This window comes from Oryctolagus cuniculus, chromosome 2 (assembly GCF_964237555.1).
Source record: "Oryctolagus cuniculus chromosome 2, mOryCun1.1, whole genome shotgun sequence".
NCBI classification, from domain to species: domain Eukaryota; kingdom Metazoa; phylum Chordata; class Mammalia; order Lagomorpha; family Leporidae; genus Oryctolagus; species Oryctolagus cuniculus.
This window is the reverse complement of record NC_091433.1, coordinates 147,306,757-147,333,732: the sequence shown is the minus strand read 5'-3', so window position 1 is coordinate 147,333,732 and position 26,976 is coordinate 147,306,757. Positions and strand designations below refer to the sequence as shown.

At 43.7% G+C, this 26,976-nt stretch overlaps 3 protein-coding genes across 18 annotated transcripts in view; 1 reads left to right on the top strand and 2 right to left on the bottom strand.

Moving 5' to 3' along the window:
- MTIF2 (mitochondrial translational initiation factor 2) overlaps positions 1-18,809 on the bottom strand; it is a 44,208-nt gene extending 25,399 nt beyond the window's left edge. For 3 of the 12 annotated variants that reach the window (XM_070069099.1, XM_070069098.1, XM_051842878.2), the window contains exons 1-3: positions 7,234-7,347; positions 6,733-6,817; positions 3,987-4,097 (exon numbers count right to left, since the gene is read on the bottom strand). The gene's annotated coding sequence lies outside the window, so the exon portion shown is untranslated. Of the gene's footprint in view, positions 1-3,986; positions 4,098-6,732; positions 6,818-6,922; positions 7,349-18,676 lie in introns of those variants that run through there. The other 9 variants (XM_070069100.1, XM_051842875.2, XM_070069096.1 and 6 more) reach the window with 8 other exon arrangements.
- LOC100358851 (prolyl-tRNA synthetase associated domain-containing protein 1) lies at positions 18,792-21,087 on the top strand. The gene is made up of 2 exons (XM_002709705.5): positions 18,792-18,937; positions 20,623-21,087. The coding sequence occupies exons 1-2, from the start codon at positions 18,854-18,856 to the stop codon at positions 21,055-21,057; spliced, it is 519 nt and encodes a 172-aa protein (XP_002709751.1). The 5' UTR covers positions 18,792-18,853; the 3' UTR covers positions 21,058-21,087.
- Positions 21,088-23,447: 2,360 nt separating this feature from the next.
- Positions 23,448-26,976, bottom strand: part of CCDC88A (coiled-coil domain containing 88A) — a 139,939-nt gene continuing 136,410 nt past the window's right edge. For all 5 annotated transcript variants that reach the window (XM_008254392.4, XM_051842868.2, XM_008254395.4 and 2 more), the window contains one exon: positions 23,448-26,688. The gene's annotated coding sequence lies outside the window, so the exon portion shown is untranslated. The remainder of the gene's footprint in view (positions 26,689-26,976) is intronic.

Below are 26,976 nucleotides of genomic sequence, written 5' to 3'. Positions count from 1 at the left end.
TCCTCTTATAATCCCCCCGACTCTACCTCCTGAGCTTCTGTTATTGTGACCTGCCTACAGTCTCTGACGGCTTGCCATCTAATTTCACAATCATTGCATTTGCTTTCTCTAGCTAGAATTGTGTTTCAACTCTTAATAACTTTCTCTCTCCCCTCCACACCTCCCCCAAAAAGATACCTTATATTGGCAAGACAGCAACCAGTGCTGATTAAATTATGCCTTTCAAATATTATTCTTGGAATAAAAGAGCTTATTGAGAGAAAATTCCAAAAGAACTCACTAATAATATAGCTTTTCGTCTCTCAGAATCCTATTTCTTATCAAGGCTACATTTCTTTTTTTTTTTTTTCCATAATTCTTTTTTTTTTTTTTTTGACAGGCAGAGTGGACAGTGAGAGAGAGAGAGAGAGAGAGAAAGGTCTTCCTTTGCCGTTGGTTCACCCTCCAATGGCCGCCGCGGCCAGCGCGCTGCGGCCGGCGCACCGCGCTGATCTGATGGCAGGAGCCAAGTGCTTCTCCTGGTCTCCCATAGGGTGCAGGGCCCAAGCACTCGGGCCATCCTCCACTGCACTCCCGGAAGGCTACATTTCTTTTCAGTGTCCCCCCCCCCCCCTTTTCTTTATTTGACAGGTAGAGTTATAGACAGTGAGAAAGAGAGACAGAGAGAAAGGTCTTCCTTCCGTTGGTTCACTCCCCAAATGAGATTTATTTTATTTATTTGAAAGACAGAGTTACAGAGAGAGGTAGAGATAGAGAGAGAGGTCTTCCATCCACTGGTTCACTCCCCAGGTGGCTGCAACTGCCGGAGCTGGCCGATCCGAAGCCAGGATCCAGGAGCTTCTTCTGGGTCTCCCACGCAGTGTAGGGGCCCAAGCTCTTGGGCCATCTTCTACTGCTATCCCAGGCCATAGCAAAGAGCTGGATTGGAAGAGGAGCAGCCGGAACTAGAATCGGCGCCCATACGGGATGCCGGCGCTTCAGGCCAGAATTAACCCGCTACGCCACAGCGCCGGCCCCTAAAGATTTATTTTTTATTTGAAAGGCAGAGCTACAGAGAGAGAATCTTCTATACACTGGTTTACTCCTGAAACAGCTGCAGTGGTTGGAACTGGGCCAGACAGAAGCCAGGAGGGAGGAGTCAGGAGCTTCTTCTGGGTCTCCTGCATGGGAGACAGGGGCCCAAGCACTTGGGCCGTCTTCCACTGTTTTTCCAGCCCATAAAAAGGAAGCTGGATTGTTAGAGAAGCAGCTGGGAATCAAACTGGCACCCATATGGGATGCCGAGTGCAGGCAATGGCTCAATCCACCAAGTCACAGAACTGGCCATTCCATTTCAGTTTTTAAAGGCAACAGCAGCCCAAATAATGTTAGTTCATTTTCTCTTTAGTAACCATTTCTTAATATCATATACAGGGCACTGTGCTTGGTGTTGTTGATTCAAAGTTTAAAAAGCCAGAGTCCCTTCCACAAAAAGTTCACTGCCGTTAAAGCTTTCCAATGTAATAATTCTCAGGCACACTGTATGCAGGAACCGATGACAATCTAAGGTGGCGTTTTCACTACATTAATGTACACCATACTTTCCTCTTTTTTTTCCCTTTTTTTTAATTTTATTTTATATTTATTTATTTATTTATTTATTTTTGACAGGCAGAGTGGACAGTGAGAGAGAGAGACAGAGAGAAAGGTCTTCCTTTGCCGTTGGTTCACCCTCCAATGGCCGCCGCGGCCAGCGCGCTGCGGCCGGCGCACCGCGCTGATCCAGTGGCAGGAGCCAGGAGCCAGGTGCTTTTCCTGGTCTCCCATGGGGTGCAGGGCCCAAGCACCTGGGCCATCCTCCACTGCACTCCCTGGCCACAGCAGAGAGCTGGCCTGGAAGAGGGGCAACCGGGACAGAATCTGGCGCCCCAACTGGGACTAGAACCCGGTGTGCCGGCGCCGCTAGGCGGAGGATTAGCCTAGTGAGCTGCAGCGCCAGCCTGTACACCATACTTTCCATAAATTATACAATCTAAAATTTTTTCTAAATGGAGAATAAATATACAAGTAGTAGTTATGTCTTTTTAGACTCTTCAATACAGACTTTCTTTTACCCACTACTCAGAAAACCTCAGCAGGGGAAGGCATTTGACTCAGTGGTTGAGAAGCTGATTAAGCCTCCCTCTTCCATACTGGAGTCCTGGGTTTGATACATGCCCTGGGACTGAGTCCAGCTCTGGGAGGCAGTGGTGATGGCTCAAGTAATCAGTTTTGTCCCATCTAAACAGACTGGATTACATTCCTGGGTCCTGGCTTCAGCCCAGCCTAACCCCACAGTTATAAGCATTTGGGGAGTGATCAGTGGATGGGAGCACTCTCCCTCCCCTCTGCTTATTTTGCTTATTCTTCTTTCTCTGGGTCTCTGCCTCTCAAACAAAAACAAGAAATAAAACAAAAACTCAGTAAACATTTATTTTTTAAAAACTTATGTATTTGAAAGGCAGAGTTATAGAGAAAGAGGGAGACACACAGACAAAGAGATCTTTGATCTGCTGGTTCACTCCCCAAATGGTCGCAATGGCCATGACTTGGCCAGGATGAAGCCAAGAGCCTGGAACTCCAGTAGGGTCTCTGATGTGGGTGCAGGGGCCCAAGCACTTGGGTCATCTTCCCTTGCTCTCCCAGGAACACTGGCAGGGAGCTGGATTGGAAATGGAGCAGCCGGGACTTGACACACACTCATATGGGATGCCAGTATCACAGGAGGGCACTTAACCTGCTGTGCCACAACAGGCTCAATTCTCAGTTAACATTTCATGGTGTATCTTTTCAAGTCTTTTCTTTGTGCTTAAATCTAAGTTCACATAAAAATGAAATCATATATTTTATAAATTTTCCTATTAAGGAATACACTGTGAACGTTATTTTATATCATTAAAGATTATTCTTCGGGGGCGCTGTGGTGTAGCAAGTAATGCTGCTGCCTGCAGTGCCAGCATCCCATATGGGCACTGGCTCAAGTCCAGGCTGCTCCACTTCAGATCCAGCTCTCTGCTATAGCCCGGGAAAGCAGTAGAAGATGGCCCAAGTTCTTGGGCCCCTGCACCTGCATGGGAGACCCAGAAGAAGCTCCTGGCTCCTGGTTTCATATCAGCGCAGCTGGCCATTGCAGCCATTTGGGGAGTGAACCAGCAGATGGAAGACCTCTCTTTCTGCTCTGCCTGTTTGTAACTCTTCCAAATAAATAAATAAAAATTAAACATTATGAGGTCTATGCTGTGGCACAGCGGATAAAGCTGCTGCTTGTGATGCTGGCTTCCCATATGGGAGCTGCTTCAATTCCAATTGAACTCCTTGCTAGTGTGCTAGGAAAGCAAGACAAGATGGCCCCTGCACCCACGTGGGAGACCCGAAAGAAGCTCCTGGCTTTGTTGCAGCCATTTGTGGAATGAACCAGAGATGGAAGATCCCTCTCTCTCTCTTTTTTTTTGTTTTTTTTTTAAAGATTTATTTATTTACTTGAAAGGTAGAGCTACAGAAAGGCAGAGGCAGAGAGAGCAAGAGAGTACAAGATCTTCCATCTGCTGGTTCACTTCCTAAATGGCCCACACCGGCCAGAACTGGACTGATCCAAAACCAGGAGCTGGGAACTTCTCCCCAGTCTCCCACATGGGTGTGGGTTATAAGTACTTGGGCTATCTTCCACTGCTTTCCCAGGCGCATAAGCAGGGAGCTATACCGGAAGCGGAGCAGCCAGCATTAGAACCTGCACCCATGTGGGACGCTGGCACAGCAGTCTGTGGCTTTACCCACTATGCCACAATGCTGGCCCCTCTCTGTTTCTTTCTCTCTGTGTGTAACTCTTTCAAATAAATAAATAAATCTTTAAAAAAATTAAATGTTACATTTCAACCAAACTTCCCAAGACATATTTAGTGGGCATAAGTATTTTAAAAAAAGAAAAGAAATGATAACTACAACAGGCCCTGGTATAATGAATAAAGTACCTGATTAGACAGGAAAAGAACCTTGGATGGACACCTGCTCTGACATGTACCAGAAGGGTTATCTTGATCCAGTGAGTCACTTGTTTCCTATGGGCCTCATTTTCCTCTTCACTGTAAAAAGAAAGTAGAAATATTTAAATGTCTGTCCTTCCTATTACAAAGCTATGAGGAGAAAATGGAATAATGTATATTCTTTATCATCAGCTATTTAAATGATGGTTTACGTGCTCTGAGAATTCATTGCTTCTATGTTAAAAATATTTACAGTCATTATCTCATTTACTTATGGATAATTCTGAGGTTTTGTGTATACGTTCAACAAAGCATTTCTGAAAATCATCTTTTGGGGCCAGTGCCGTGGCTCACTTGGTTAATCCTCCGCCTGTGGTGCTGGTATCCCATAGCACCGGGTTCTAGTCCCGGTTGCTCCTCTTCCAGTCAAGCTTTCTGCTGTGGCCCGGGAGGGCAGAGAAGGATGGCCCAGGTGCTTGGGCTCCTGCACCCGCATGGGAAACCAGGAGGAAGCACCTGGCTCCTGGCTTCAGATCGGTGCAGCGACAGCCGTAGTGACCATTTGGGGAGTGAACCAACGGAAGGAAGACTTTTCTCTCTGTCTCTCTCTCTCTCTCTCACTGTCTATAACTCTACCTGTCAAATAAAAAAAATCATCTTTTATTTATTTGAGAGGCAGAGAGAGAGCAAGCGCACTTCCATTTGCTGGTTCACTCCCCAGATGCCTGAAAAAGAGGCAGGAGTCAGGAATTTTTTTTTTTTTTTTTTTTTTGACAGGCAGAGTGGACAGTGAGAGAGAGACAGAGAGAGAAAGGTCTTCCTTTGCCGTTGGATCACCCTCCAATGGCCGCCGCTGCAGCCGGCGCACCGCGCTGATCCAATGGCAGGAGCCAGGATCCAGGTGCTTTTCCTGGTCTCCCATGGGGTGCAGGGCCCAAGCACCTGGGCCATCCTCCACTGCACTCCCTGGCCATAGCAGAGAGCTGGCCTGGAAGAGGGGCAACCGGGACAGAATCCGGCGCCCCGACCGGGACTAGAACCCGGTGTGCCGGCGCCGCATGGTGGAGGATTAGCCTATTGAGCCACGGCGCCGGCCCAGGAGTCAGGAATTTGATCCAGGTCTCCCACACAGCAGTGGCAGGGATGAAACTACTCGAGGGGCCGCGGCTATGGCATAGTGGGTAAAGCCACTGCCTGCAGTGCTGGCATCCTATGTGGCATGGGTTCAAGTCCTGGCTGTTCCACTTCCAATCCAGCTCTCTGCTATGGCCTGGGAAAGCAGTAGAGGATGGCCCAAGTGCTTGGGCCCCTGCACCCATGTGGGAAACTGGCAAGAAGCTCCTGGCTCCCAGCTTCAGACAGGCACAGCTCTGGCCATTGCGGCCATCTGGGGAGTGAACCAGCGGATGCAAGACCTCTCTCTCTCCCCCTTTGCCTCTCTGTCTTTCAAATAAATAAATAAAATCTTGAAAGAAAGAAAAAAAGAAAGAGAGAGAGAGAAAGAGGAAGGAAGGGAGGGAGGGAGGGAGGGAGGGAGGGAGGGAGGGAGGGAGGGAGGGAGAAAACTACTTGAGCCATCACTGCTACCTCCCAGGATCTGCACCAGATGGAAGCTAGAGTTAAGAGCAGGAGCTAGGAATCAAACCAGGCACTCACAGTGTGTTACCTCGGCATCTCTTTTTGTTTAAGGATTTATTTACTTATTTGAAAGGCATAGTTACAGAGAGATTGAGAGAGATCCATCTTCCATCAGCTGGTTCACCCCCAGAGGCTGCAGTGGTCGGGACTGGGACAGGCAGAAGCCAGGTGCTTCTTTCAGGTCTACCCTGTGAGTAGCAGGGGCCCAAACACTTTTGCTGCTTTCCCAGGCACATTAACAAGGAACTGTATTGGAAGTGGAGCAGCTGGGACTTGACCCAGCGTCTATTTGGGATGCTGGCATTGCAGGCGGCAGCTTTACCCACTGTGGCATAATGCGGGCCCCGGTACTTCAGCACCTTAACAGCTATGCTAAATAACTGCTCCCACAGTTAGCATTTGACCTTAAAAGACTTAGTAAATATTAAGATAAAAGTCTAAATTAATTTCAAAGAAATAAGTACATGAAGATTTTAGAAATTCATTAATAACTAAGCATTTACATACATTAAACACTTTAAGAACTGCACATGTTTAAAAAAACTATCTTATTTAGGTAGGTGCTGAAATAGAGTTGTGGGGGGGCAGGCATTGAGGCATAGTCGCTGCTTGTGAATGGGGCATCCAGTTTGGGCACCAGTTCTGTCCAGGATGTTGAACTTCCAATCTAGCTCCCTGCTGTGCACTTGGGGAGGCAGCGGAAGTTGGCTTCTTGCAGCCATCTGGGGAGTAAACCAGCAGATGGATGGAGATTTCTCTCTCTCAACTAAACAAATCTTTTCTAGAAATCAAATAAATAAATAAATCTTTAAAAATAAAAATAGAGTTCTCAAGAAGCATAGAATCCCCTAGAGAATTATTTTTAAATTTGTCTGAAATCAGATTTGACAAGAACAAAGATTGATGGAGTGGGTGGATGGCCCCTACAGATTAACCCAAGCACAGAAACGTTAACCGAGGCAGGAGTCGGACACACGGGGGCAATCACGCAAACGTCAAAACTAGAAGGAACCTTGTTTCTCATTCCTAGCCCTTCAACGGACAGAAAGGGTAAGTAGAATTTAGAGGGGTCCAGCGACCTTCTCCAGTGACATACCGCTAGCCAGTGGCAGTCACGGCTAGAGCTCCGGCTGACTCCCAGTTGCTGTTGCTTCGCCGCTGGGATATTCTTAACAAGGAATCTGAAAAATAGGATAATGGAAATGCACAGTTACGTCCGAGGAATCGTCCGAACGTCAAAGCCGGGAGCTCTCAATTCATCGGAAAGGAAAAAGAAGTCACTAGACCGATTACGAATCTGGGGCGGCTTCACCTCAAGCCTGAGTCCGGAAGCGCCTGGGCACAAGGGGCGGCTCGGGCGTGGGGGCCAGCGCCCGCCGGGGCTCGCCGCGGAGGAAGCAAGCCGGCCGCTTCTGGGAGAACCGCGAATATGCGCCCGTGAATGCCTAACGCGGGGTCACGGCGCGACTGAACACATCTCGCAAAGGCTTCGGAACGCGCAGTAGTCATGAATTTCCGTGATTTGTGACCCGACACTACACTGCAGGCCGAACAAGACACGCCACTTGGACGACCCCGGCTTTAGAACCCCACTCACTCCGCTCCTGCATAAATCCCCGGGCTGGGATCACCTTCCGGACCCGGAAGGACAGTGGGTCGGTCAGTCCCTCTCCTAAACACTCCCCGTCGGACTTCCGGTCCCGCCGGAAGCTGTTCTTCTCCTACCGCGGCTGAAGCTCTGAGCTGAGTGACGCGTCTCTGGTGCGCGCCCTGGGTCCTGCTCCCAGCGTTATCCGCGCATCGTTAGTGCGTCTACAGGTTCCCTTCTTCTACAAAGTAAATTCCTGCTACACTGGGACTGTGAACTGCCTCCCTGACTACATTTGCGGGAAACTCTGGGGGAAAATGTTTAAGAAATGTCTTTCAAAGACAAGAAAGAAGTGGTGCAAGGGACCGTGGTGAGGGAGCTGGAACCAGAAGCAGCCCAGACTAAGGCCAACCCACAGTCCCTTGTCCGCACGCACAAGCTGCAGCACTTTCCCAGCAGTACACACTGAACAGTCTGGAAGCCCCTTGTACCAAATACTTAACCTGACAAGACCTCAGCTTTGATAAAAACAAAGCAGAAAGGGCTCCATTAAGACTGTCCCCTCCCCCTCCCCCCCCTTCATAGTAATTCACGCACAACCACTTCCCTTGTTCCTTGAGATAACGTGCTAAGGACACATAAATACCCCTAGACTGGCAGACCTCAGCGGCTTGGTCTCTCTCTCTCTACCAGTCTTCCTGCTTATTTAAATAACGTCATTAATTTTACTATCACTATTGTGTCTGGTCTCCTGAATGGTCTTTGACACCAGGCTCATCTCACCAGGTTTCCTGCAACGTGGCTGTAGACCAAGTTGACACTGTGTGAAGGGGAATTTGTTTTCCTTTAGAAGTCACCTTGTGCGGCTGGTCTTTAGGGAAGTAGAGCCCAAGTGCTTGGGTTCCTATCTTTGACTCATTCCTAGTAGAGGTATTAATGGCTGAATACGCGTGGATAATAGCAGCTGGTTCATGCTGTTTGCTGTTCTGATTATTCCAGCCTCCTCCCAAGAGTTCCCTCCCCTTGACTGGATATTATGTCTTTTGTCACACCCATTCCCTTTACCACAACCATCAGCACTCTGCAAGACTGTATTATTTTAACGTCTCTATTTTTAAGGTTCTAAGGTAGCAGAGCCTTCAGTGAAATTTTTTTTTAAATGAGTGGGATCATTACCTAGAAAAACTTAGGAGATGAAACAGGGTAAAGTAGGATCCTGAAGACAAAGCACAATCTAGTCAATGGGTAGCAAGAGGCAGAAGTGGTCCAATCAAAGCAAAAGTGGAGCAGTGAAGAGCGAAGTTCATAGTAGCAATTTTTGGGGTGCTCAAGGCATTCTGCTTGTTGACTTTCTGTAGGGCCAAGTAACAATAAACATCTGCTTATGTGGACAGTATTAGCCAAAGCTTTATCAGGAAACACCTGGGAACGCTTCCCCAGAGAGTCCTTTTCCAACATGGCAATGCTCCTGTTCATTCCTTTCACTAAAAGGGCAATTTTGGGGGATTGGCACTGTGGCTTAGTGGGTAAAGCTGCTGTCTGCACTGCTGGCATCCCATATGGACAAGTTCACGTCCCTGCTGCTCCACTTCCAATCCAGCTTCCTGCTAATGTGCCTGGGGAAGCGGCAGAAGATGGCTGGTGTGCTTGGTCCCCTGCACCCATGTGAGAGACTTGGTTGAAGCTCCTGGCTCCTGGCTTCAGCCTGGCCCAGCCCTAGCTGTTGTGGCCATTTAGGGAGTTAACCAGCAGATGGAAAATTCTGTTTCTATCTGTCTCTCTGTCTTTCTCTCTCTATCTGCCTGTCCCTCTCCCTCTCTGTAACCCTGCCTTTGAAATAAGTCTTTTTTTAAAAGGGCAGTTTTGTGTCTGTGGGAAATCATTAGGAATCTGCCTTACAGTCTTGATTTGGGTACTAATTTTCCTTCAATTAATAATGTAAAAAATAAAAATAAAAAAGACTATGTCAACATAGTTAAATCTGCAAGACCCTCAGTTCTTTAGGGATGGACAAAATGGCTGGTATCATTATTACCAAAGTATCTTGATCTTGGTTGTGCTTGTGTCAAGAAATAGCTTATATGTTTTTATCTTTTAATTTCATTTTTCATAAAATTTTTGAAGTTTTCTCGTATATAAAGTATACACACTATATATGTAATGTGTATATCTGTATATATCTGTGCCTTAAAACTTTTTATATTTTTGGAGGATTTATTTACTTGAAAGGCAGAGTTACAGAGGCAGAGAGAGAGAGAGAGAGAGAGAGAGAGGTCTTTCATCTGCTGGTTCACTCCCCAGATGGCTGCAACAGCTGGAGTTGGGCTGAAATGAAACCAGGAACCTGGAGCTTCTTCTGGGTCTCCCATGTGGGTGCAGTAGCCCAAGGACTTGGGCCATCTTCTACTGCTTTCCCAGGTCATAGCAGAGAACTGGATCAGTAGAGGAGCAGCCGGGACCTGAACCGGCACACATATAGGATCCCAGCACTGCAGGTCACAGCTTTACCTGCTACATCACAGCGCCAGTCCCACATCTTTATTTTCCCACAGACTCCCAAGTGGTCCTGTCCATGTTTTTTATTTGTTTGTTTGTTTTGTTTTATTTTTTTTTTAAGATTTATTTATTTGAAAGTCGGGAGAAGGGGAGGGGGAGAGGGAGAGGGAGGTCTTCCAGCTGCTGGGTCACTCCCTAATAATTGGCCTCAATGGTCAGAGCTGCACTGTTCCGGAGCCAGGAGCCACCTGATTCCATTCTTCCAAGTCTCCCACACAGGTGCAGGGGTCCAAGGAATTGGGCCATCTTCCACTGCTTTCCCAGGCCATAGCAGAGAGCTGGTTTGGAAATGGAACAGCCAGGAGTCAAACTGGCACGCATATCGGATGCTGGCACTGCAGGTGGCGGCTTTACCCGCTACACCACAGTGCCAACCCCTCCATATCTTTTTGAAAAAGATTTATTTAGTTATTTGAGGGGCAGAGTTACAGATAGAAAGAGGGACAGAAAGAAAGATCTTCCATCTGCTGGTTCACTCCCTAAATGGCTGCAATGGCTGGAGCTGGGCTGCTACAGAGCCAGGAACTAGGAGCTTCTTCCAGGTCCCCTGTGTAGGTACAGGGGCCCAAGCACTTGGGCCATGCTCCACTGCCTTCCCAGGTCATTAACAGGGAATTGATTTGGAAGTGAAGCAGCCAGGGCTTGAACCAGCATCTATATGGGATGTTGGTGCCTCAGGTAGAGGCTTAACTTATGTAAGAGTGCCGGCCCCCTTTTTTTTTGTATCTTTATATGCTGTCTGATTTTTTTCAATAAACACAAATGTTTTTAGCTTTCATATTTACATTTCCCTATCCCCATTTTTTAATTTTTAAAAGTGTTTATAAGAAAGGTGAGAGAGAGAGAGAGAGATACACCTCCCATCTACTGGTTCATTCCCCAGTGTTCCAGTGGCTGGGACTGAGTTAGGCCAAAGCCAGAGTAGAGAACTCAACCCTGAACTCCTATGTGGGTGTAGCAAGAACCCAAAGACTTCAGCCATAATTTCTGCCTCCCAGTGTCTGCTTTAGTTTGCAGCTGGAGTCAGGAGCTGAGCTGGGCATCATACAGAGGTTGTACAATATTTGATGCAGATGGTTTAAGCAGCGTTAAAGTAGAATTTAAAAACATTTACTTAAATAACGAAATTAGGGGCAGGCATTGTGGAATAGCAGGTTAAGCCACAGCCTGCAACACCAACATTCTGTATGGAAACGATTTGAAACACTGCTGCTCCACTTCTGATCCAGCTCCCTGCTAATGCACCTGGGAAAGCAGCAGAAGAGGGCCCAACTGCTGGGGACCCTGCATCCACCAGGTGAGAGACCAGGAAGAACCTCCTGGCTCCTGGCTTCAGATCAGCTTGGCCCTGCCCTTTGTGGCCATTTGGGGAGCGAACCAGCAGATGGAAGATTCCATCTCTCTCTCTCTCTCTCCTACTCTGTAACTCTGCCTTTCAAGCAAATAAAAATTAAAAAAAAGTAAATTTATGCAGTTTGTTTAAAAATTGGTATTTTTATCTTTAAAATAGTCATTTTACATATTCAAAAAATTTTGTTTCGGATTAAATTTGCCCATTCGTTCTTATATCCAACACATTTCAAAAAATTTATTTATTAAAATTTACTGAAATCAGTATTTACCATAAATGGGCAAATCAAACTCACAGGGATAGAGGAATATTATGCTACTTCTGGTCTCAATCTTCTATTTTTATTAATGTTTATGAAAATATATTCTTTTTTTTAAAGATTTACTTATTTGCTTGAAAGTAACAGTTACAGATAGTGAGAGGTCTTCCATCCGCTGGTTCACCCCCAGTTGGCTGCAGTGGCTGGAGCTGCACCAATCCGAACGAGGAGCCAGGAGCTTCTTCCAGATCTCCCATGCAGGTGCAGGGGCCCAAGGACTTGGACCATTTTCTGCTGCTTTCCCAGGCCATAGAGAGAGCTGGATTGGAAGTGGAGCAGCAGGGACTCAAACCGGTGCCCATATAGGATGCTGGCACTGCAGGCAGCGGCTTTACCCACCACACCACAGTGCCGGCCCCTGAAAATATATTCTACTTGGAAGCTAATATGTTAACATCACAGGAAATTTCTCTTCTTGGTCAGTAAAACTGGAACAGAAATTCCAAAGTAGTTTCCATAAACCTAATCCAATCCAAAATTGTTCTGAAAACCTAGATTTGAAGAAGATATCCTCAGTCTGCACATAAAAGAGGAAAAAATATTCTGTGTTGTGTTGCCCTACTTTTGCAGAGAAATCAGTTTTCTTGGGATGCTGTGGAAACTGCCTACATACCATGTGATGGCACCGACGGAAAAGCTCCATTCTTTCTGTTAGCAGTCCAGGGGTCTCTAGGCCAGAGAGTTAAGACTGGTTTGAAGGTCGGCTCTGAGCACGTTTTGCTCACCTCATTCCCTTCTGCAGGGGTTCCTGAACTGCAATAATTGCTTCTCACTGACTGTTTAGAGCACAGCCTGGGGCTTACAGCAGCATCTTCCGCACAGTTGCTTGTCCAAAGTGAGGCTTCCCTGTAATGATACCATTTTAAACGAGTGTTTCAAGTGATCAGAAGAAACGTGCTATGTCTCTGCTTAACTCTGTTGTCTGCTGAAAGTTTTGATCATATTGTTCAAAACCAGTATTTTGAAAACAATGTGTTCTACCAATTCACATATTAATATGGAAAGAGTTATATTTTATCTTCCCAGTTATTAACTTTTTTACACTTTAATATTTTTTAAACCTTTTTTATTACACTTTAATTTTCTTCTGTGTTGAAGTCTTTGTTGAAAATACCGTCCTGTGGGGGCTGGTGTCATAGAGTAGCAATTAAGCTTCTGCCTGCCAATTCCAGAATCCCAAATGGGCACTGATTCATGTCCTTGCTGCTCCACTCCTGATCCAGATCCCTGCTAATGTGCCTAGGAAAGCAGCGGAAGATGGCCAAGTGTTTGGGCCCCTGCACACACAGGGGAGAGCCAGAAGAAGCTCCTGGCTCTTGACTGTTGCCTGGCCACCCTCAGGCCATTGAGACCTTTTGGGAAATGAACCAGCAGATGGAAGATCTCTCTCTCGCTCACTTGCTCTCTCTTATTTTGCCATTCAAATAAATAAAATAAATTTATTTTTAAAAAAAGAAAGAAAATAAAATACCTCATGTGTTCTTAGTTTTGGAGACAGAGTTGGTTTGCGTTTTTAAATCTTTAATAACACTTTTTCCACTTTTTCAGACTTGTTTTCTATTTATTTTTGATTAACTTCTTAGTTCCCTCTCTCTTTGGTTATAAAAATAGCACATGCTGAACACATACGACTTTTTCAGAATATAGAAAATATAAAGAAAAATAAAAAACTCCCTCACTCCCATTAGTCAGAGATAAACACTTTAACAACTGTTTATAGCAGGAAAGAACTTTAGTTTCATTTTACTTAAAAGGCATAGACACAGAGACAGACCTTCCATCTACTGGTTCTCTCCCCAAACTTCACCAGGTCTTCCATGTGGGTGCAAGAGCCCAAGCACTTGGGCCATCATCCACTGCTTTCCCAGGTGCATTAGCAGAGAGCTAGATCAGAAGTGGAGCAGCTAGGAGTTGAACTGGCGCCCATAGGGGATGCTGGCACTACAGGCAGTTTTAATCTTCTATGCCACAGTGCCAGCCCCTCATTTTCCTCTCTGACATCATAACTCCTATATGCTTTTTGCTCTTTTTTTTTAAAAAAAGAAGATTTATTTTATTTATTTGAAAGAGTTACAGAGAGAGAGAGAGAGAGAGAGAGAGAGAGAGAGAGATCTTTCATACGCTGGTTCACTCCTCAATTGGCTGCAATGGCTAGAGATGGTGCTGATCCAAAGCCAGGCGCCAGGAGCTAGGAGCTTCTTCCGGGTCTCCCACATGGGTGCAGGGGCCCAAGGACTTGGGCCATCCTCTACTGCTTTCCCAGGCCATAGCAGAGAGCTGGATAAGAAGAGAAGCAGCCGGGACTAGAACCGGCACCCATATGGGATGCCAGCTCTTCAGGCCAGGGCTTTAACCCGCTGCGCCACAGTGCCGCTGCCCCCCGCCCCCGCTTTTAAAATATTTATTTATGGGGCTGGTGCTGTGGCAGGGCAGGTAAAGCCGCTGCCTGCAGTGCCCGCATCCTATATAAGAGCACGTTCTAGTCCCGGCTGCTCCACTTCCAATCCAGCTCTCTGCTATGGCCTGGGAAAGCAGTGGAGGATGGCCCAACTTCTTGGGCCCCTGCACCCACATGGGAGACCCAGAAGAAGCTCCTGGCTCCTGGCTTTGTCTGGCACAGCTCTGGCCATTGCAGTCATCTGAGGAGTGAATCAGCAGATGGAAGACCTCACTCTCTCTCTGCCTCTGCCTCTCTTTAACTCTGCCTTTCAAAAATAACCTTATTTATTATTTATTTGAAAGGCAGAGTTTGAGTGAGAGAGAATCTTCCATCTGCTGGTTCACTCCCCAGATGACTGCAGAGGTTGGGGCTGGGCCAGACTGAAGCTAGGAGTCTGGGACTGCATCTGGGTCGTCCATATGAGAAGCAAGGACCAGGTACTCGGGTGGTCCTCTGGCTTCTTTCCTAGAGGCATTAGACTGGCGCTCACATGGGATGCTGGCGTCACAGGCAGCGACTAAGCTGCTGCATCACAACACTGGCCCTGTACACATTTTCATGTCTCCGATTAAGCTTCACTTCCTCAGTAGGCCTGCCCTGACACTCTCCCATCCCTGCCACTAGGTGGGATTCCCTTATAATGAGCGCTCACAGCATCACCTACCTGTTTTTCTTAGCTCTTACTACTTGAGAATGTAACATTTGTTCTTGGGATTATTTGATTACTACCTATCCCCTCTGATAGACTGCTCCGTAAGTGCAGGGTCTCTGGTTTTGCTCGCTGTCATACCTTCAGCACTTGGGTGACAGTCATATTTTATTGATGTTAATACGGCCCAAATCCTCACATGCTGGAGCTGGAAGGAAAAGCAACCAAGGCGATTACTGAAATTTCCTCTCTTCCCCAGGGAATTGTGTAGGACTGTGAGACTTAGGAGGAGCCAAGAAACCAGAGTAAAGGCTGGGTTCCAGAGGCCACTGCTGCGCATTTGCTGTCAGTAGAAGGGATTCCTGCCAACAGTAGGTTTACATCCTGCCAGCCACTGGAGTGACAGAGTGCCAACAGGATCCGTTCTCTGCCTCCCACTCCCTCCCTGCTCCTCATCCTCTCTTCTGCCCCTGGAGAAATTCAAATTTCTTTCCAGATCCAGCTGCTTTCCCCTTTCATACTCTAAGAACCAACCTCCATCATCTTCTGTTCTGAGAAGAATCCTCTTCCATGGGTCTTTTTTTTTTTAACTTTTACTTAATAAATATAAATTTCAAAAGTACAACTTTTGGATTAGAGTGTTTTCCCCCCCATAACCACCCTCCCACCCACAAACCATCCCATCTCCTACTCCCTTTCCCATCCCATTCTTCATTAAGATTCATTTTTAATTATCTTTATATACAGATCAACTTAGTATATACTAAGTAAAGATTTCAACAGTTTGCATCCACACAGACACACAAAGTATGAAGTACTATTTGAATACTAGTTTTACCATTAATTCACATAGCACAACACATTAAGGACAGAGATTTTACATGGGGAGTAAGTGCACAGTGACTCCCGTTGTTGATTTAACAATTGACACTCTTATTTATGACCGAGGCTCTTGTCGTGAGCTGCCAAGGATATGGAAGCCTCTTGAGTTCACAAACTCCGACCTTATCTAGACAAGGCCATAATCAAATTGTAAGTTCTCTCCTCCCTTCAGAGAAAGGTACCTCCTTCTTTGATGGTCTATGGGTCTTTAGAAGCCAGTTTCCCTGGAGTGGAGCTAGGGAAAGAAGATGCTAACACTAATTAGGGGGTTGGGGTTTTTGTAGTTGTTGTTGTTTAGATTTATTTTTATTTATTTGAAAGTTATGGGGGTGGGGAGAGAGAGAGAGGGAAGGATGAGAAATAGAGAGAGAGGAGAGAGAGATATCTTCCATCCTCTGGTTCACTCCCCAGGTCTGGGCTAGGCCAAAGCCAGGAGCCAGGAGCTTCCTCTGGGTCTCCCACATGGGTACAGAGGCCCAGCACTTCGGCCATCCTCCGGTGTTTTCCCAGGTGCATTGGCAGGGAGCTGGATGGGAAGTGGAGCAGCCAAGACTCAAACCAGCAAACACATGGGATACAAGTGTTGTAGGCGATGGTTTAACCCACTGTGCCACGTGCCAGCCCTGATGCAAAATTGGAGACGTATTATCTTTACTAATGTAAAAATTTTCCCATTTACTAATTTGTGAGTATGTCTTCATGTCCTTAAGTACTGAGAACATATAATTCCTTAAGATTATTTCACTTAATTTATTTAACGTGTCCTTTTATGGTTGAGCATTCCTGGATTCTTAGCATAGCATATCAGATCCTTTGTATCCAGCCCTAGTTTTATCTCCTGCAGTCTGGCCTCTTACCCTGCTCCACTTTGGCATCACATCACAATGCTTTCTCTCCTCCATCCTGCAATTCCTGAAGTTTCCTAAGATGGATACTGTTTTTTCTGTTTTTTGTTGTTTTTAGCAAGCTCCTATCCTTCAAACTGCATTTGTTGATACCTTTCCTGATGCAACTCCCTTGAAGTGGCCCTCCTCTAGCCAGCATTGCACTGGGCACATTTCTTGTGTGAATACTTCACTCTTGTTTGCTAGCATTTAAGGTCTTTAAGGGCAGATGCCATAGGCAGGCACTTCAAGAACTTATAAAAAATAAAAGATATGTTTATTTTGCTTCAGAAATTTTGAAATCCACATATATAGTCTTCTCATAATACACATTTTTCATGAAGTTTTTTGAAGACATTTCACATTTTTGACACCAAAAAAATTTGAATTCCATTTTCACAAACATTTTGAAGTACCTTTGTATTTTGAAAGCATGGCACATGTAGATGATCCACACAGCATACCTGGTAAATAGAGATGGTTCAAATTATTTGTTGAGGGCCTGCATTTTGGCCCAATGGGTTAAACTGTCACCTGCAAAGTTGGCATCCCATATGAACAAGCACCGGTTCCAGTCCCAGCTGCTCCACTTCTGATCCAACTCCCTGTTAATGCACCTGGGAAGGCAGAAGACAGCTCAAGTACTTGGGTCCCTGCACCCATGTGGGAGGCCAGGATGGAGTTCCTGGATTCTGGCTTCAGCCTGGCCCAGCCCTGGCTGTTGTGGCTAATGCACCTAGGAAAGCAGCAGAAGATGACCAAGTGTTTGATTCCTGCACCCACATGAGAGACTCGGATGAAGCTCCTGGCTCCTGGCTTTGGCCTGGCTCAGCCCTGGTGGTTGCACCACCTGGGAGTGTACCAGTGGATGGAAGATCTCTGTCTCTCCCTCTCTCTCTGTAGTTCTGCCTTTCAAATATATAAATAAATATATTTTTTAAAAAGCCTCTTGGTACAGGATACTTGGTCGTTCAGTCACAAGCAGACTAAAATTAAGATCATTAGCAAAAGTCAGGAGTAAAATGGTAACAGTTTGGGCTGGCGCCATCTAGCTCTCTTCTATGGCCTGGGAAAGCAGTAGAAGACGGCCCAAGCCCTTGGGCCCCTGCACCTGTGTGGGTGATCCGGAAGAAGCTCCTGGCTCCTGGCTTCAGAAGGGCACAGCTCCGGCCGTTGCAGCCAATTGGGGAGTGAACCATCGAATGGAAGACTTCTCTCTCTGCCTCTCCTCTGTGTAACTCTGAGTTTCAAATAAAAACAAATCTTTCCAAAAAAAAAAAAAGCTATTTGGAGGATATATGACAAATAAAAGGGACATGACTTGATATGAACTGCTCATAGCTAGCATTGTGAAAGCCATTAATTTTCAGTGGATAATTGAGCCAAGACATGAACAAAGGTTAAGTCACAAATGAGGAAACAGTAAACATGGAAAAATGTCTAGGCCCCTGATTATCAGACAAATGCATACTAAGCCCATGCCCACATGGGATGCCATTGTCCCAGGAAGTGGCTTAAGCTGCATCACAATGCTGGTCCCTATTTTTATTTTTTAAAGTTTATTTGAAAGGTAGAAATAGACATAGATCTTCCATCTGCTGGTTCATTCCTTGAGTGGCCACAACACCCCCTCCATCACGCCTCCCACATGGTGGCAGAGGCCCCAAGCCCTTTGGGTCATCTGCTGCTGCTTTCCTAGGTGCCTTAGCAGGGAGCTGGATCAGAAGTGGAGTAGCCAGGACTCCTAACTGGTGATTTGTGACGCCTGTGCAGCAGGCGGTGGCTTAATCCGCTGTGCCACAATGCTAGCCCTAAATCCTGCCCTTCAGGGAACAATTCTGGGTGAAACTGTGCAGTCAACTCTGAATTCGTCCTTTCAGCCTTCTCCAAGGTGGCCGGCAGGTCAGGATTCGGATCCTCCGCTGAGTATTGGCTTTCTTCTCCAGGCTTTCAGTTTGCATCCCAGAAATGCATCCCACTCACTCACGCAGTTAGATGTATGTCCTCAGGTTTATCTACGTGTTACCTGGGATTTGAGCCTTCCTGAACTTCTTCAGTGAAACCCTAACGTGGAATTTCCGGTCCCACTCCTATGGTGAGCTAGGGTTTCCCAGAATAGCTGGATACACGCTACCAAGAGGTAGTCATAAAACCCTGGGACAAGGTGAGTCATGGTTGGCACAGCTAATTAACAAAAACAGTCAGAAAAGGTAGAATTATAATTTAGCAGTGACACTTGAAAAGCCTTAGAACGACAGGCATTTTGGCTCCCTCCACGCGTGGCTGTTTTATTTGCTGATCTAGGAAACCTGAGGCGGGGTCAGGGCTGTGAGGAAGCAGGTGCCTCCTTCCAGTAGGAAGCACGGCTTACCTGCTCCCTCGGCGGAAGAGCTTCAGGGACGCGCTGAGCAAAGTGCGGGAGGACGGCGCGGGCGCGGTTTCCGCCGCCGGCCAAGCTCCCGCCAGGCACTTCCGCCTCTGGGCTCCGTCTGCGTGGCCACGGCAGGCCGCGCCCGCTTCCCTCGCTGCGCGCCACGGCGACACGAGTATGGCGGGCACTGACTTGCGGGCGGCTCTTGAGCAGCGACTCCGTGCCCTGGACATCCGCACCGAGATCGTGGAGCACCCCGAGGTGAGGCTCCCGCCTTAGGAGTGTTTGCCGGCGCAGTCCCGGTAGGGCGCGGTGGGCTGCACCACTCGGTGCCTGGGGCGGGGACGCTAAGACCGGGTGTCCGAGAGGCAATTGTATGGTATCTGGCAGAACATTTCCCGGGTTCCAGAGCGCGAAAGGGACCCATAGGAACAGCGGAGGCCTCTCCACTTGGTATTGGGAGATGGTGACTTGTTTTCCTCTTGGAATGATTTGGTCTCGTTCCATATTGAGAGCTAGTGCAGCATTGAGAACGTGTGCAATTGGTGTTGGATGTGACTCTGTACATAAATTAAGTCACCGACCAGTATACTGCCAGTCAGCGGCTACCAACATTCAGGAACAGCGGAGCCCCAAGATGGGGTATTTTGCTGCCTTGGTTAGTTTGATCACAAAGCTTACCCCTACCTTTGCAGCTAGGCAAAAATGACATTACCCCAGTGGTTACAGAAATGTAAACTTTTCATAAAATTTATACATAAATTTTTATGTTTTCACATGGCTTATTGCATTGATGTGAAGACTTGTTTGGAAACATTTAAAACAACCAGTGTTAACTTGAGTGGTGCAAGAAGTTTACTCTAGGCTTGAGTGACAGTTTCAGGAGGCCAACATATGATCCTGAGTAGGTTCATCAGTTACAAAGGACAGCTGCATCCCTTATCTCCATTCCAGCTCCCTAAAGCACGAGCCAGGAGGCGGCAGGCTATGGCTCAACTACCTGGGTCTCTGTCACGTGTAAGACCCGAATAGAGTCCCTGGCTTTTGCCTGGCCCAGCCCCGGCTGTTTGGGTTTTCAGAGAATGAACCAGTGCATGTGAAGAGTTCTCTTTGTCTTTCAAATAGATTAAAAACAAGCAAACAAAACCAAAAAGTAGAGAAGTGCTTTAAAACTTACTATTCCTGGGCTCATATTGTGGTGCGGTGGGCATCCCTTAGGGGCTGCACTTAGTCACAGCTACTCCATTGCAGCTCTCCACTAATGTGCAGGTAAGGCAGTAGATAACTCAAGTTCCTGGGTCCCTGCGGTCCATGTGGAGTCGGGGTTCAAGGCTCCTGACTGGCCTGGTGTAGCCCAGGCCCTTGTGGCTATTTGGGTAACCTGCAGATGGAAGATCTCTTTTCCTAACTCTGCCTTTCAAATAAATATATATTTTTTAAAGTTAGTATTCCTCACCTTTACAGAATGCTGCACATCAAAATGGTTTTCTTTGATCTTCCTCCATCCCACATGGCCACTCACTCTTCCCTCTACCTGTGCATGTTGCCAACTTTTTTGATATTCTGTATCTATCACTGCAGAGTCTTGGTTACATATTTGGAGATGTTGTTACCTAGTCTGGATGTATTGAAATGCTACGGAACAGGAGTGGCGGGCTTCTTATATTTTCATAACTCTAAGTCTAAAGTTAAAAACAAAAAGCTTCTTAGGAATTTAAGGGCATGGCAACAACAGAGTAGAAAATTGGCCTAGGAGAAACTGACTGAGGTTATCCAATGAGTAACTGAAGTAACAAGGGCTTAAAGTTATTTTATAATGGTATAGAAATGGGTTTCTACTGGTGAAATTCAGGGCAATGAATACTGTTTTCACCCAGCAAGAAAAACACTTATGTGTATCATGTTAGTTTATTTTTTTTAACTTTTGCTTATGTGATATTTTATAGGTGTTTACAGTTGAAGAAATGATGCCTCATGTCCAGCATTTGAAAGGAGCACACAGTAAGAACTTATTTCTTAAAGATAAAAAGAAAAAAAACCACTGGCTGGTGACAGTTCTTCATGACAGACAAATTAATTTAAATGATCTTGCTAAGCAGTTGGGTGTTGGAAGTGGAAATCTGCGGTTTGCTGATGAAACAGCGATGCTAGAAAAATTGAAAGTTGGCCAAGGTTGTGCCACACCCTTGGCACTCTTCTGTGATGATGGAGATGTGAAATTTGTTCTGGATTCTGCTTTTCTGGAAGGTGGACATGAAAAAGTCTACTTTCATCCAATGACCAATGCTGCAACCATGGGATTAAGCCCTCAAGACTTTCTCACATTTGTGAAGAATACAGGACATGATCCCATAATACTAAATTTTGATAAAAACAACTAAGCTGACTTTAGAATAAATTGATTTCTGAAAGCTGTTTTTCTTACTTGTGATTTATAAAAAGCATTGAAAGTGATCAAGGAGTCCCCTTGGGGTTTGGTGATGACGACATCATATTAGGAGGTATTCCATCTTGAAAGAGCTCTTTTTAAGAAGTTGCACTGGGGCTGGTGTTGCGGCACAACGTGTTAAACTGCTGATGTGATGCCAGCATCCCATGTTTGAGTCCCGGTTGTTCTGCTGCTGATCCAGCTCTCTGCTAATGTGCCTGGGGAAGCCATGGAAGATGGCCCAAGTACTTGGGCCTCTACCACCTGTGGGAGACAGATGGAGTTTTGGCCTTCTGCCCTTAGCCTGGCCCAGCCTCAACCGTTGGGGCCAACCAGCAGATGGAAGATCTCTGTCTCTCTTTATCTCTGTCACTCTCCCCTTGAAATAAATCCTTTTTTTTTTCTTTTTTTAAAAAAGATATACTGAGGTAGTTATGGTTCGCTCTCTGTTTCTGTTCCCCATCTCCTGTGACAACTACTTGTACAAGAATGCCTTTAACAATTAACTAGCTTAAATATTTAGGATGTTTATTATACTTAAAAAAGTTACAAAACAGTATGTATAAAATTATACATGATAGTGTACATTACACAAGTGAAAAAAAATCAGAAATATATAGCAATATATGCTTATTTTTGGGAAATGAATAAGGAGTAAGAATTCCCCAGCAAGTTAATGCAAACAAACATGGGGCCATAGGGTGAAAACTTTCCATTGCTGGGCATTTGTTATTTAACCATTGTTGGTTTTTGTTTCCAGTGAAAAATAAGTAACTTCCTATGAAAAATATATCTTTACAAAGTTTTAATCTAGAAAAACTAGAGATGAAAAATGTTATGCCACAATCATACCATTAAAATCACATTTTAAAACTCACTATCAGATATACTTTATGCCATTAAAATGAATGTTTAGTCTTTGTTCAGAAGTTAGAAATGTGAACACACTCATGTACAATTTTCTTCTATCTAGGCTATTCTACTATCCTGTTTCTAGAGTAATTGTACTCATACCATTTCAATTATGGCATCTGAAACAGTATTAGGAGAATGTAGAGTCAGCTGCCACACAGAAGAGAGTTTAGAAACTGAAAAAATAAGGCATTTTTTCACCTTATTCAGATTCAAGCAAACTCTTCATTAGTTGGAAGATCTGACAGAGGTTAGACTAAAAATTCTTCTTGTGGTCACAAAAATTGTCATTTTATTTTGGTATAATCACATGGGTTTTAATGGAGAAGAATTAAACTTGCCTGTTTTGATAATCCAAAGAATAATTAACATCTAGTAGCAATACTGTAGTTTGTAACAACTTGTATTACTAACACATTACTTTTTCCTAAGGTTCCATGTTAGTTTTTAGCTACTGTGTGTTGTACCTTTAAGACAGAGGCAATTTTTGACTGCCTTGCATATAAAATGAAGGAAAACATGATAGAAACTGGGAGGTTACATATCTGGCCTAACTCATGGTATAAAGAGGCCTAGAATCTTACCTAAAGCTTTATGGCCATATACCTCTCAAGTCTTTAATTAGCAGAATATAAGATTTGTACAGCTTTTTATACTAGTTCTCCCTAATCTGTGGTTTTGCTTTCTGCAGTGTCAGTTACACAGGGTTAACCTCAGTCTGAAAATACTAAGTGGGAAACACCAGAAATAAGCAACTTGTTTAAGTTTTAAATTGCGCACTGTTCTGAGGAGTGATGAAATCTCCTACCATCCTACGCCTTTCCACTTTGAAAATCATCCGTGTGTCCAGTAGATCTGCTACATACACCCCCCTGCCTGTTAGTCACTCAGGCATCTTGGTTATTAGATTAGCTGTCATATGGCAGTGCTTCTGTTCAGTAACAACAGTAGCCTAATGCTGTGTCACAAATTCACCTCTCTCCATCTCATCATGAAGGTACTGTCTGATCTCCACATCACAAGAAGGGTGAGTACTGTACAATAATATATTTTGAAAGATCACATTCATAGAACTTAAAATCATTAATTTTTATTAGCTATTAGTAATCTCTCACTACACCTAATTGATAAGCTTAAGGTATGCATGTATAGCAAAATACCATATGCACAGGGTTCAGTGCTATCTGATTTCTGGATGTCTTAGAACATAGTCACTCACTAATAATGGTAGAATAGAGTGTCTTAGACGTCTTTGGGATTGGCAAGCTCTTTTTACCTCAAAGATGTAATACTCATTCCAAAATGATCAGGACAAATAATCTAAATGTTATGGGTTGTATTTGAAAAGAGTTCTGTAGAGCAAGAGGAAAAGAATGAAGGAATAACACTTGGCTAAAAGTATGTTATGATTTTTAAATGATTACTAACCACTTGATATAAAAATCACTTCTTTGTTTTATTTCTTTTTATATCAGTTTGATAAGTGAATGTTAATCCAACACAATTTTTTGAGGAACAAAGTTAAAACCTAAAATGGAAAGGTAATATTTTAAAAAGACAAATCAGCCAAACAATGGTGTCTCCTGGGTGTTAAGATTCCTATGGCTGGTATTAGGTATTGCCAAGTAAAAAGATTTTGCCGTTCAACTCCAAAACCCTCATTAGCATTAGTTTTAAAAGGAAATGTTACAGTTTTTTAATAACTGATTTGGTATTTAATAACAGCTAAAGGTACAATGGCAAAACAATGAAAAGAGAACCCTTTGTAGAACAGAAAAAGACAACTTAACATCAGGTTTTGTTAAAGGGTGTTGTAAGTGCAACATTATCTGTAAGCATTCCTTTTAAGGCATTTTCATTGTCCAGACAGCTCAACATGTACATCAAGGTTTATATTATAAAAGGGGCTCCTTTTGTAGTATTCATTCAAGGCTTAAAGAAAAAAATACATCTCAGAACTAAGTGTACCTGAAAAGAAAGACATAACAATTCACCACTTTTTTCATAAAGAGCAACTTAAAACACAAAAGTCATTTAGCATACATTATTACTCCCCATTGTAATTGCAGATTTGATACAGTACAGGCTATTGTACCTCATTTGTGAGGTGCTGCAATTCCATGATGTGCACAGTGATTTTTAAGTAGGCTGTTACCCTGCCTTGCATGAAAGGTGCTACAAATGAACCTGTTTTGAGAACTCTTTGGTAATCACCAATTCAAAAAGTTAGACCAAAACATTTCCAAATGGCCAGATTGTAAGCACATTATCAGAGCTCTGGGCCAAAACAATTACCCTGTATATCGAATTCTTCAGTTTCCTCGGGGTTTTGGTGTTGATTTCGAGAAGAGTCAGAAAGTAAAAGCATGTCAGGAAAATAGCCCTGGTTCATTTTCAGTTGGCTTTACTACTGTTTGGTATAAATTTATGTAAAGGAAGAGTGGCTTCCTCCAAAGTTTGCTTCTGAAGTTACCTTTTGGAGAAAGTAAAATATTCCCATGGCTGCTATCTAATCCTTTCTTAATGTATGAAGAAGGTGATGCGTGCACTTGAGCATATTTGTATTTTCGCAGTCCCAACTTGTCTCTTCTCAAGGTGATTCGGTTTGGATATAGTACTCTACAGGCATCACTAAGCATTTTCTACTATGAAGCAGTAATGTGCTGCTTACCTCAACAGATTCTCTATTCTCTGTCTCAGGGTATTTGTGTCCTGGAAAGGTCAAGCTGTGATAGCATTCAAGCTCATGGGGCCACCTCACTCATTACCTTTCAAATTTCAGTAATTAGCCTGGGACATGTCCTAGTTGTGCAAATTAGATGCTAGTTAATATAAATCTAAGGTACCCACTTTACTTAGTTAAAACATAATTTCTACATTTTCAATTTATCTACCTAAAAATGAATTTACATTTTTTACATGCAAGTTTCTCTAGATTGCCATTGATACTCATTTCCAATTTGATATTTGAATCAGGAAGTCATGATGGAGGAAAAATATTTTAAAGTTTATAGAGAACAGATTTTTAATATTTGCTGTTCAATATTTGTATTTTAGCAAGAATCCTTTTTATTTACATTTACATAGCACCTTTCATCTAAGAGTTTCAAAGTAATCTAAATTTATCGAATTATTTGGTGACAAAACTTAAAATTACTTGTGGCACCGAGTTAATTCAAGTTCTCTAACTTCCATTTCAACTTCTGGTCAACTGGACATGCTGTCTCTATTTTTTATTGATGGTCTTTCCAAAGGTGACTGTGAACACAACAACACTGCTATTGGCCTAGAAAGAGAGACTGAGAGGCAGACAGACACAGACAGATACACACACACACACACACACACACACACACACACACAGGGGTAAGAGAGCGAGCCTGACTTTTTCTCATGGCTACCAGGTTAGTGATGAAACATACTGCTTATAAACCACACATGATGGAAAATGGAATTCAAAAAGTTCTTTAGAGCTGGTAATGAAAGCCTAAGAAGTGCACTGTTAAAAACAGTATTTCCTTATTTCAGGCCTTAAAGATTATTCATGTTAAATAACTAATTTGCATTAATGAGTATCAATGCATTTTTTTACATTTCATAAGAAAATAAAACTGTGATATAAAATTGAAACTACTAAAAAATTGATGTTTCCCTGGGTTAACTAAATCTACTTTTTTTGTGCTTCTTCCAAATGTTTAAGGTAACAAATGCTTACAAATATTTCAAAAGTACCAATAACAGTTATCAACTTTAATGTAATATTATAAAGGACAAAAACAAAATTTCTATGATAACCTTAATAGTAAATGAGTTCCTGGCAAAATGCTGATTATAGTAAATTATTTACAGTATTTCTGCCATAAGAAAACCTCTTAAGCAACAGCTCTCAAGTAAGAAAATCAAAGACATACATAAATGGATTAAAATACAACAGCTTTATCTTGGGAATGTTATTTGCTGGAAAACCATCTTACTAAAAAATGTCTCGGAAAAACTTTTAATTACTTGGACTCACGTATGAATGCTCAGTGTTGCTTAATGGGGAATATGTAAAGATTAATATCTCTATAAATTTTTATAACTATCTCATTATTGTTTGACCTTATAAACTGTGCATCAAAATAACTGGCTTAAAAAGAAAAGTACCAACACATGCAGTCTGTTAACCAAATAAGGCTCTGACATGCCAAAACAATTTTCTCTGTATCTTGATATATAGTACATTCCACAAAATACTACAGCATTTAATTTAGATTTACACAACTAAATATAAATGGCTAGATTTTAGCTAATATTTAGCAGAAGCATTAAGCAAACATGGATAAATTCATAAACAACCGATGGAAGAAGCAGATTGTTCTTGGAGTACTTCTTGAAACACTTGACCTTAAAACACATGGTCCTTAGTGAGAGAACGTCCTTTATTCAGTAGATCTTAGTAGTACAATGTAAAATAAAGTCCTAAAACCTTCTAAGAATTTTGGCAGTTGAATCCAGTAGTGCTCCTTGATTCAAGGAAGGAATGAAGGTTTGTATTTCTTGCCTGCTCTATTCACGAAGGATTAAGTCTCAAAGGTTTTTTTTTTTTTTTTAATGATTTTATAGTTGCTAGGTGTCTTGTTACTTCAGAATTAAAGGCTTCATACTGAGAAACTGAAGGACACTTTTCTCTCTGTATTTAGTTGGAAGGTAGAAAGAAGAAAGAAAATATAAGAAAGATTGAAGATAGATATAAAAATACAGAGCAGCCACTATTAAGAACAGCATGCATCAGATATTTCTATGGAATGAGAGCGACAGAAAATCAGAATTTTTCTTTGAGTGACTCTTTTATAGAACAGCATTTAGTTGATTCTCAGAAATCGTCAGGAAAATTGTGGGGAAGTTGCATTCCACCACACAAAAAAAGACTTCAAACTAAAAAAGGAATTCTTAAAATATTAACCATTAGTAAAACTAA